We start from the raw sequence: 12,031 nt of genomic DNA, 5'->3' as shown, positions 1-12,031 counted from the left end.
TTATTTTGAAAACATAGCACAGAAACAGAAATGATGTGCTTTAATGGAAAGTAACTTTAAATAATTTTCAGGATCTGTTGTTTGATATCATTTTGGCAGTGTGATGAAAAAAACCTGATTGTATAGAACTTGCTAAAATTTGCTGTATCCTTTTTCTGGAGCAGTGTGTTGATTCTTTTTCATTGCACTGAGATGGAAATTTTAAAGTCAGAGACTAATCAGAGTTTTAGGCACCCCCGATGTCATCTCACAGTACTTAAATAGCCCTGTGTGACTTGCCCTGCTTCTAGTTGCCTGCCTGAAGAAGAGCTACTCTGATCACTTGAAAAGTTCTGAACCTCAAAGTTGGTACGACTGGAATCTCCGTTATTGAAGAGGGAACTCGGGGCTGTGTTGCCTTCAGCTCACAGCTGAGTCAGTCTGGAGTCTTGGGTGCGTGCAGGCTGAACAGAGACTGTATTCTACAGAAGTTAGAGGCCCAGGGAGAAATGAACTACAACTAACCTTTACCTTATTAGTTTTATCTTTAGGGGATTAATTTTCTCCCTTATTTATATATAGAAAAGTACATATTAAGAACAGCAAGCTGGATAGCAAAATTCCTTAGAAAAATAGAGCTTTAATAAAACCAGGAATTTTTCCAGTATTCCTCTTCTTTCTTTCAGGAGAGGGTGCAGCCTCCTTAGCTTGCTCACCTGGCATAAGAGGGAGGTTCCAGATCTATTTGATTCCTATTTGCTAAGTTTTAAAAAAGTGTAAGTGTGTAAATTAAAGAAAGAAGACAGCCTGCATCTCCTCCCCTCTCTCCCCATCTCCTTCTGATTAATTCAGTCTAAGAGCCACTGTGTAGGGCTGAGGTAGGAGTCTGCATGACAGAAAGTTTAGAAGCCATAAGAGAATAGATCGATAATTTACCTGCATAACATCAAAAAATTTCTGCTTCGAACAAATTATGTTACCTTATGGACTGGGAAAATCTATTACAACTCTTATGTTCAAAAGGCCAGTTTTCTTTGTATGTAAGGAATATATACAAATAAGAAAAAGAGTAGCAACCCAACAGGAAATCTGCAAAGAAAAGGAACAGACTGGTCATCCTGTTTTCATTAATAAGAAGAAGGCAGTATCCTGAGATACTCTTTTTCATCTGTTACATTGACAAAGATCCAGAATTAAGGCATCTTTTGAAAAGTCTGTGGGGAAGCAAGCACTTTCAGAACTTGGTGGTCAGATTATAAATTAATACTGCCTCTGTGGAGCGCAATTTGGAAATATCTAGCAAATTTACTAATGCATATTACCTTTGACCTGACAATTTCAATTCTAGGAATTTATCCTACTAATACACTGAAACTGACACAAACTGACAAGAGTATAAGGTTATTCACTGTATCATTTGTAGTGGCAAAAGAGTGTAGACCTCACAGATGTCCATCAGTAGGGGACTGGGTAAATAAATTACAATGTGTCTGTACAGTGGAATGCTATGCAACCTTTAAAAAATAAACTTCATGGGGAATGAAGTCTAAGATATACGTTAAGAGAAAAAAAGTAAAGTATAGAGAAGTATGTGTATAACGTGCCACCATTTGTATAAGAAAGGGGGGGAAAAGGAGTCATGTATTTGCTTCTGTGTGCACAAAGTGTCCCTGGAAGTACACACTGATCACACTGGTTGTCTCTAGAGGAAACAAGTAGGGGGCTAGACTACTAGAGTCCGAGAGAGACATTGCAAAGAAGACCTTTTTAGATCTCTTGAATATTGAACCATGGGGATTTTCCTCTTTGTAATTATTTTATAAATAGTTTTTCAATTAAAAGTGGAAACACCTTTCAGTTCAAATGAAGGAAAAGTATCAAGTTTATCAGATACTTTTACAGATTCAACAACCATAAGCATCAGATAATTTTTTCTTTGCTGTGTAGCTACAGATACTTTAGCGGTGTCTCTGGAATTGGATTATTCACTGAATTTCCTAATAGTGAATCATTCCCGTAATGATCTCTGTGTGACAGTCTTTTATTGTCTTACTGGTTTATATGTGTTTATGTTAAAACTTTTTGCATTAATATTCAAAACTGAGATTAGTTTGTGGTGGCTATTTTCTTTACTGGTCATCTTTGATGCATTTTTATAAGGAATATTATTGAGACTTTTAAAAAGAAATGGGAAGATTTCCTTTTCCTTTTTGTTCCCCCTCATCCCTCAAGGCAGATAGGCTGAGATGCAATACTTTCGATATTTTTGCATACGCTGTAATTGAAGTTTTACCCACAGGAAGAAGAAGGAAATACTTGCAAAACACAAAAAACTTCCTGGCTGCAAGATTGTGTTTTATCCTTATCTCCAACCAATGATCTTATGGTTATAGCTCGAGGGCAAAAAGCAGTTTTTCTAGTGCGTAAGTACTCTTATTATTTTCGGTGTACTTCATTTTAATGCATAGAGTAGGACAGAAATGGATTAGGTAGAAAGAAAAAATGTTATTTATGTTGTATGCATTGTATGGTGGCATTCTATAGTCTATTTCACATATTATATAACACTTTCAGTTTGTGTGTGTGTGTGTCTTATTTTCTTTCCTTCTTTCTATTGTTTGTTTCCTCTCTATTTTTCTTTTCTTGACTGCAGATACTTTAACTGTAGCTCTGTTGCACATCAGAGGCCAAACTGGACATTGCCCAATTCTTGCAAGATGCGGTCAGAGCTAAAAAGGCTGCTGACCCCTTTTTAGTAATAACGTGAATGAGGTGATTTTCAACTATAATTTGAAAACTCACAGGACTCTAGTTTCTTATTTGGGGCATAAATTTTCAGTTCATAATTTTTGTTGCAGATTAAAATTAAGGTTTACATAAGATGAAAAACCTCACTGATCAAAATCAGATCATATATTAAACGGCTGTGGAATGGTCTTAAAAAGCAGGTGTATCCTCCTATGGCATAGCTCTAATAGAAAAGTGTTCTCTGTCATCTGAAAATGAAAGTCATTTTATAAATACAACAGATGGGGTGGTATATAAGAATCAATAACTTTATTCTGCAAGAACTAGGACATTAGGTGAATTTAATTGGAGAAAGACAAGACTAAAGGTGAGTAGCCTAGGTCGAGTTTTATCAAAATCTTATAAAATTTTTTCAGTGTTTACCTGTAAAGAGACCTAAACCCGTTAATATAGAACAGTTACATTCTGTATTCATTCTAAAGGGAAACCATGAAGTCACTGTTTGGTATACTATAGTTAAAGTGATTTTATATGATAACTTATTTTTTTCAGCAAAATGGAAATACAGCGATAAAGGAAAGGAAGAAATGCAATTTGCTGTTGGCTGGAGCGGTTCTTTAAATGTTGAAGAAGGGTAGGTAGCAGTTAATTTTTTTTGTTTCTCTGTATGTTAAATGTGTATGTGAAATTGTTTGATTTATAAGTGAGGAGTTTCATCACTGGAATGAGTATCTATCTGTTAGTGAATATCTGTCTGTTCATCCCAACTTAGAGGTTGTAGAGCATGACTTGGCCAGCAAATTTAAATTTTACTCTTGTGATCACTTTTTTTTTTTAAACTCCTGTTTGCAGAGGAGATTTAAAGAAGAACAGAGAGAATCCCATTCTTTCTACATTTTGTCATTTCCCGTGTTCTCCATTAGTAATTTTATTTAGCCAAAAAGTCAAAGGCAGTCATTGTCTTCTCTGCTTGGGTAGCATTGGCCTTGTACTTAACGGGGACAGTGCTGCATTAATTTTTAAAACTCATAAATACTTCAGAAAGGCAAGTTGGTAAATTCATGTTTCTTAATGACCCAGTAAGGTGGTTCCCTAGTGCGATTATGTGGTGGAGTTGCTAACCTGGAACCTGGAGCCAAAAACTGTTTTCACTTAAATTTTTATGACTGAAAGCTATCTGATGAGAATGATTAAGGTACTTCAGACTTTGGATAAATGACAACCAAGTGGAAGCCCACATAGTATGTGCTTGGCACATCGTACTCACTGGAATGTTTTCTGCTCTTATCAAAATAAATGATTATCATTCCCCTTAAGCCATTTTGTCTAAGCATTTTGAAGACATTTCACTTCTGTCAGAAATGCAAAGCAAACATAACGGCTCCATTACTTTAAAGACAACAAACAAAAAGATTAATTTTGTTCAATGATTGTCTAATACAATGTATGAGACAGGAGTGTTTATGTTTCTTGAATAAGCTGGTGATGGGTCCTGGGTTGACAGGTTAAATTAAAGTCAGTCAGTAGGAGTAATTTTAATTTTGAGGCTTAGTCTCTAAGCTCCTGACAGGTTTTTCTAGTCCACAAGTCACAAAAAGAATCTTTTAGGGAACATCTGGCCGAGCTTGCGCTTGGAAATGGATTATCTGGGGCAATTTCTGCAAAATATCAAGGAAGAAGCCAGCTAATTGAAATGCAGTTCATACCTAGAATAAGGTATTTGCAGGAATCTGGTTTGCCTGTAATGTGACTGACATTCCTCCCACGCTCTGCCCAGTCATTGCTTAGCTGATGCAGAGGAGAGGGGAACTGCAGAAAATGACTGCCTGGTGATGATCTGCCAGTTCTCGGTTCTGTGTACAATCAGTTGTGTACAGTAGAGTTTTTGCTTTCTCTTGTGCTTTTTATGATAATACAGAATGAAAAAATACTGTTTTTATTAACCTCAAGTGAATGTGACATTTACCTTTTATGTGAATGATTTTTTTTTTTAATTAGAGAGAGCACACATGCGTGCACACGTGCGGGGTAGGGAGAGAGGCGGGGCAGACGGGGAGAGAGAGAATCTTAAGCAGGCTCCACACTCAGCACGGCGGCCGACGTGCGGCTTGATCGCATGATGCTGAGATCATGACCTGAGCTGAAATAAGAGTCAGATGCCAAACCAACTGAGCCACCCCGGTGCCCCTTATGTGAATGATTTTTATGATTCTACTTATGGTGGGATTTTACTGTATTTTTACTTACGCCTTGAATAAAACTTGTCCACAGAGCTCATTTTCCAATGGTTGCCCTGTAACATTAAATTACAGGGAAATAAAAGTAATTGATGAATTCATTAGATAAGCATATGATTTTGTTTTTGTTTTTAGAGAACGCGTAACCAGCGCTCTATGTATCCCATTAGCAAGCCAAAAGAGGTAAGGATAAATAAGTTATTTGTTTTCTTTGCTTTGACTTATGAGCTATTAAGATCGTAAATTTTGTTTGTAACAGGAGTTCCACAGGGCGTCCTGACTGGACCTGCATTGTGGTGGGCTTTACTTCAGGTTATGTACGCTTCTACACTGAGGTGAGTGGAGCGTTGAGCAGTTAGAAAACACCACTTGACTGGAATATCTAGTTATGCATTCCCATTATACTTCTTTGTGACTCAGTACCTGCTTCCTGGGAATGTGGAGTTGCTGCTTCATGGGGGTGGAAGCAGGGATGTGGTGGAAAGTTCTGGTAGAAGCAATAGAGAAAAGAAGCTGTATTCTTCTGAAAGAGAGTATCTGATAGCATGGAAAATGGTTGGGGAAATGACACTCTTTGCCTGGCCATACCTGTTCAGGTCTGTTGGTAAGAAAACAAGCCGGGCTTTTCTCTGTGCTTCCTCCTAGAACGGTGTGCTCTTGCTCGCACAGCTTCTGAATGAAGACCCCGTACTACAGCTGAAGTGCAGGACCTATGAAATCCCGCGACATCCTGGTGTTACTGAACAGGTAGTGTAAACGATTGTGTTCAGAGGAACCGTGGCTTTACTTGAAGTTGTGTTATCTCTCTTTTTTGGGAAACCTAAACATATCTTTGTCTTGTGGCATAGTTAGCTGTGCTGTCATATTCTAGAAATATAATCTGTTTATAACTGAGTAAGGAACCCCAGTCTTGCTTTTACTTGTTAAATGAAATACCCTGTTTTGTTCTACAATACAATAAAACACTTGAGTCAGAAAGTCCAAAAGAGTTTATTTTTGAAATTTGAGAGTGACTTAAGGCACAGATGTGGTATATATGTTTTTTAGTTGGATTTAGGTGTCAAAATTATACACCATAAAAGAAAAAAGTTCTGGCTTTATTTTTAATACTGCCACTATGTTGTACTTTCCTGTTTCTCAGAAAGGGGGTGGAGTTTTTGTTTATAGTGGAAATAGATTCACTGAACTGAAGATTTGGACAGAAAATAATACTGTTTTGTATCTAAGTCTCTCCAAATATACAGTTTTTCACTTCGCAGGTGCTGTGAGAATTTGATGGTCTCACAGTAAAAAAAAAAAAAAAAAAAATAATTGTAGAGCCACACAAACTACTGTGCTCTTCTTTGGCTCACAGTACACATCGTCAAATCTATGTAAATATCCCTTCCTTCTTTTTTACTATCCTGCTTCCAAAAGGTTTCAAGTATACAGATGCATGTATTGTGTACCTATGTGGACTTAAATTGTATGAGAGATGGCCTGGAGCTATGGGGACTGGAGCTGTAGAAGAGACTTAATCTAGTAAGAGAGACTAGTCTAATTCCTATTAATACCTTTGAGTGAGTTAATCAGTAATACAAAGCAATACCTAGTCAGTTGCTATTTTACAAAAGTAGATATGTTTAGCAATGATGAAAATGTGTCATTTTCTTCTTTCTTATCTCTTCAATAGAATGAGGAGTTGAGTATCTTATATCCAGTTGCCATTGTGACCATTGATGGATTTAGCCTTTTTCAGTCTCTTCGTGCTTGTCGAAATCAGGTAGCCAAAGGTAATTTTTTTTGCAAGACGTATCTAACTTCTAACGTCTCAATTTAACCTACTTAGAGAATTAAACATGTGCTCTACATTAAAAAGGCCTCTATGCTAGATTTATCAAAAAAAACAAAACGAAACAAACCAAAACCCTGCTACCGTAGAGATGGGAGTGCATTTTTGGGTAGATTGCTTAGTAAGATAAAGGCAGTGACCAAACATCTACACTCTATACCTATTAGGGTGAAGGAACCAAATATCTCACTAGATCAGTAGCTCTCGGGCTGGTGTGCTAGAATCCTGTGATTCTGCACTGCTTCCGTCCTCACTGAGGGTAAAGATACCACTGTGTGCAGGGAGCGTTTTCCCCTGGCAGGCAGGACCCAACAGGGGCTCAACACCAGCTTCTTTTTGCTAACCTGGAACACTTATGAATGGACTAGGGGCCTGAACAATGTGTATATGGGCAACTACGTTATTTCCAGACTTGGGGTGCAAAGGGCACAAATAATCAAGAGTTCTTACTCTTGCTGCTGAGTGTTTACATTCTTTGGAAGAGGATACAGAGCAGAGTTGTGTTTCATCAAATTCAAGATGCCATTGTTTGTAGACGCACTAGTGTTTTATGTACCACAAAGCAGCAGAAATGCTGCCAGAGAAAAACACATCATCGATTTTAAAATCCCAGTTTTAGAAAAGCCTTAATTAAACCCAGTGAAAATACCAGGACTAGTGTAGACTTCCTCCTTTTCTTCTGGGTTTGGGTAGAGGGGCCTTAATGGCCCTAAAACAAAGTTTGTTTTGTTTGCAGATTTTGATGTGATTGGTAAAATTTCTGAAGTTTTGGTTATGTGGGTCTTCAATGGTACATGCTTTCCTGTTAGGCCAGAACTTGTTTGAATTTTTATACTTATTTTCATAATCTTTTAAATTATTTAAATTTAGGCATAGTAAGCATCATTATCTTGAGATCATTTAAAGTAGTCACCATTAATATATAGGCCTATAGAGACTGGCAGTTTTCTGCAGGTAAGAATTCAGTCAATGAAATAAACTAGAAATAGATAATTGGCATTGTCAGCCATTTAATTTTTATTATTTTTGAATTCCTGTTTTTTTTTAATGTTTAAGACCATAAAGCCATTTTGTCTCCTAGGAAGGAAGGAAGCCATTTAGTGCCCTCTTATCGTAAGTTGTTCTAAAAGGAATTCTGATTGCGTAGCCAAGAAATCGCCGTGCTTTTTATTTCCTCATGTAAGATAATTCTCTTTTCTTGGCCTTACTGTCAAATCTGAAGTGCTTAGAGGAATATATTTTTCACTTAGTACAGTACTTTTTGGAATAAACCACCAGAATCCAGCTGTATTCTTTTTGTTTGTTTTCTTGTTTGCTAGTTGGGTTTTTTTGTTTAAGATTTTATTTATTTATTTGTCAAAGAGAGAGCTTGAGCACAAGCAGGGGGAGTGGCAGGCAGAGGGAGAAGCAGGCTCTTTGCTAAGCCAGAAGCCCAATGCTGGGCTCTATCCCAGGACCCTGGGATCATGACCTGAGCCGAAGGCAGACGCTTAACTGACTGAGCCAGCCAGGCGCCCCCAGCTGTATTCTAATATGTAGCCTGAGAATTTACTGATAATTAGGACCTTATGCCTGAACCTGTGGCAAGAGTATAATATTGCTTTTTCTTTCATTACTCACTAGTCAGAAATACTGAGCAGTGATGGGCATTTTATTCTTTTTGGTGATGCTATTGCTGTTATTATATCTTTCTATCAAGGTTGGCCTTGGTTACTTGCCTTAGAGACCTTGCTATATGTGTGCTCCTGCCAGGCATCTGTCATCAAGTTTTTAGTTTTTCACCAAGTTAAGGCACTGGTAGCTGTTCCGAGGATTTTATCCACTGTCTTTCTCAAGGGGAAGAAATTGCTTATTTGTCATCAATTGCAGTTTTAATTCACCTTAAATGTTTAGTAATAGTCTAAGGTTTTTAATAGTCTTCTCCAATTACATGAATGTTCCAAAAATCTCTTGTGACAGTCAACTTACCCTTAATGTTTGCATTTTACATATATTGTCTCGGCATGAATAAAGTTCATTTTAACCTTGTTTACGTTGCCTTGCCTCATTATTACCATTTAAATTTTAGAGTAATAAATCAAGTTATTCTATTTTTAATGGCTTTTTGTAAAACTTCATCCATTATGGTTAAGTTTGGATTGTTTGATTTTTGTCTTTAACAGCTGCAGCATCTGGCAATGAGAACATACAACCCCCACCATTAGCTTATAAGAAATGGGGTCTCCAAGATATTGACACTATTATTGATCATGCTAGTATCGGTAAGCATTACTAGTTCAAATTTTAATGCGATTCATTTCTTTTACTTTTTAATTGATATGTCTCATTTATTAGAAATGTACATTTATTCTTAGGTGAAAAGAAAGCGCATTGCCTTTAGTGAGACATTTGGAAGTTACTCCAGACTTACGGATTATGATAGGTATATATGTTTAAGGAGTGGTAGCAAGTTTTAATAATTATGTTTTTATCGAACAGTTTTAAGTCTTTCACTATTTCTCTAAATTGTTTTTTGCAGTTGAGTTTAATCCATGTAATTACCATATAGATAAGTCTTCTAAAAATATAACCTTTAGACCAGCAGAATATAGATAAAAACAGATTTCTCCTTGCAAGCATATTTGAAGACTCACTCTGTTGGGCATTGGGAACACAGAAACAAAAAGACATGGTCTCGTCCAGGAAGCAGGAGTTGAGTTGGAAGACACATGTGAAAATAATTGCAGTGCTACAGCAGTAGCAGATGAAGGGACCAGCGGGAGTGGGAGCAGAGGAGAAGCCCCTGACACTGCGGGAAGTAGGGAGCAGGAGGCTGACTATGGTCTGACATTGGAAGAATGAGTAGGACTTGACCAGGAGAAGCAGCACAGAGGAGCCATCTAGCCGACATGTACACAGGCCGGCGGGTGGAGGTGCACTTCGTGCTGTAAAACTAATGGGCACTGAGAACAGCTGGCAAGCAAGCATGTAAATAGAACTCAGATTTTGCAGGGCCTTGTATGCTATGCAGAGGAATTTAGATCTTTCTCCTAGCAGCATTGCGAGCCATTGAAGAATTCTGAGTGAGAGAATGGTGTTATCACTTAGCCTGTTAGAAAAATCACTTTGGTGGAAGTTTTTAGAGGCTGTAATGTAGGGGTCAAGACTAGAAACTAGGTGGAATAAGGAAGCTGTAATTATCTTGGTAAGAAGTAGTCAGTTTCTGAGTTAAGGTGGTAGAAATGGGGGCGGAAAAGAAAATGCTACTTAAAAATTATTTCTTCTGTTTATCAATATATGCTTGTTAAAAAATTCAAATAGTACATAAATGTATAAAGGGAAAAAGAAAAAATATCCCCTTAAACCCTACCATCCAGAGATACTCACCGTTGGCATTTTGGTAAGCCTCCTTACAGACTTGTGCGTGAAATGCATGTGTAATATGTATATGGTTATATAGAGAAATAGGTTTTCATAAATAGAATTATATCATACCAGCTATATTATAGCCCTTTTCTAATCAATGTATTTAAAGAGCCTTTCAGTCAATTTTGCTAAGTACACATTTTTATCAGGGTCCTAATAGAAGACAGATGGCACCCTCGAAATAGGACAATTGAAACACGTTTTATTTATAGAGCAACTATTTAGAAAGCTGTGGTGTAGGAGAACCATAAGGGATAGTATAGCATCTCAGGGCTTCTTAGCAGCCCAGCTGTTAACCACTCCTAGGCCAGATGGGGTGAGGGCCTGGAGTGGTTCCAGAACTTGCAGATGATGAGTAGAATCAGCATCTTAAGAGCAGGTTGACTTTTGCACAGATGTCACAGGGAAGTAGGTATCCTGACTTCAATTTCCTTCCTGTCTTTGGTCTCCTGATGAGGCTTCCCACTTTTGAACCCAAGTGGAGGTCAACATAATGTACACACACTGGCCCCTGGGAGTGGGTGGGGAGAAAAGGAAGGAGTATGAATCCACAGGGTCAGACAGAAGATACCTGACACACAGATCTCTTTGTTTGTTGTTGTGTAGTTTGCCTATGGAATACTCTGCAATCAGCACTTTACTGGTAGACAGTTTGTCTCTACTTTTTGGCTGCAAAATTCCAAAGTGTTGAGTTCAGTTCAGGGTAGCTTCCCTGTTCTGTTAATTGAACTTTGGAACATTGAAACAGGCTAGGAAAAATGATTGGATAGAAAATATTATTCTATTCATTTATCTCCCAGCCTACAAGATGATTTAAAAAAAAAAAAGGTACAGTGGACTTTATTTTGCATGTACATCTTTATGTAAAGTTTTGATGAATTCATTCAACAAATAAATGAATACCTATTAATATTGGAGCTAGAAATACAAGGCAGACAGGACCCTGCCCTGATGCAGCTTACATTCTAGTGATAGGGAGACACACAGTGAACAGTTGAACCAGATGAATAATTTGGTAATATCAGAATGTTGGTTATGTGTCATGAAGAAAATAAGCAGAGGGTATGATGGAGAGTAAAGAGAGAGGGCATGTCAGGTAGACTGGTGAGGAAAGGTCTCTCCAGGGAAGTGACACTCAGACTGAAATATAAAGGGTGTGAAGGAGCCAGCTACACGAAGAGGTGTAGGAAGAGGATTCTGAGCAGAGGAAGCAGCAAAGAGATAAGCCTGTGGAGGCTCAGAGTCCTGAGAAACAGGAAGGAGGTCCATATGACTTGATTGTAAAGAGTAAGGGTCAACGGGACAAGGTGAGATTGGAGATGTAGACTAGGGTCAGATCACATAGGATAAGGAGTTCGGATTCTGTTCTAAATATGGTGCATGTCATTGATGGAGTCTCGGTATGGGCTGTTTAAAATTATCCTTCTGACCTGCTGCTTAGGGAGAGGCTTGTAAGGTAAAAAGTAAAGGCAGGAAGACTAGGAAGGAGTTCGTTGTGGGAAGGGAGAATGACAGCTTTGCCTATGGTGGCAGCAGTGGAGTTGGAGAGGGGTAGACAGAATTAAGATATATTTTGCACTTGGAGAGGGATGGATTTGAGAAATGAGAGAAAGAGTCAAGGATTTCCTAGTTTTTATTTTATTTATTTTAGGGATTTCTTAGTTTTTGTATTTGAGCAAATGAGTGGATGATCAGACCGTACTAAAATGAGAATAAGAAGAGGTTTGAGGTGGACAGATTGGAGTTACATTTTTTACAGGTTAACTTCTGACACAATTACACATTCAGATGGTCGTGTCAAGTAGTTAGTTCGACATACATGTCTAAAGTT

At 37.8% G+C, this 12,031-nt stretch overlaps 1 protein-coding gene and 1 non-coding gene across 3 annotated transcripts in view; both read left to right on the top strand.

Annotated features, from left to right (window-relative positions):
- Positions 1-12,031, top strand: part of RAB3GAP2 (RAB3 GTPase activating non-catalytic protein subunit 2) — a 96,126-nt gene that overhangs the window by 34,723 nt on the left and 49,372 nt on the right. The window contains exons 3-9 of one of the 2 annotated variants that reach the window (XM_002920009.4): positions 2,279-2,402; positions 3,280-3,361; positions 5,100-5,147; positions 5,224-5,299; positions 5,610-5,711; positions 6,637-6,736; positions 8,958-9,056. In XM_002920009.4, the coding sequence (XP_002920055.1) occupies positions 2,279-2,402; positions 3,280-3,361; positions 5,100-5,147; positions 5,224-5,299; positions 5,610-5,711; positions 6,637-6,736; positions 8,958-9,056 (631 nt within the window). The remainder of the gene's footprint in view (positions 1-2,278; positions 2,403-3,279; positions 3,362-5,099; positions 5,148-5,223; positions 5,300-5,609; positions 5,712-6,636; positions 6,737-8,957; positions 9,057-12,031) is intronic. The other variant, XM_034667202.1, reaches the window with a different exon arrangement.
- On the top strand, positions 10,878-11,009 carry LOC117803611. The gene has a single exon (XR_004627554.1). It is a non-coding gene; the product is annotated as a small nucleolar RNA SNORA36 family (small nucleolar RNA).

The sequence above is a fragment of the Ailuropoda melanoleuca genome, chromosome 8 (assembly GCF_002007445.2).
Source record: "Ailuropoda melanoleuca isolate Jingjing chromosome 8, ASM200744v2, whole genome shotgun sequence".
Classification (NCBI taxonomy): Eukaryota; Metazoa; Chordata; class Mammalia; order Carnivora; family Ursidae; genus Ailuropoda; species Ailuropoda melanoleuca.
This window is presented reverse-complemented; position numbering and strand designations above follow the sequence as displayed.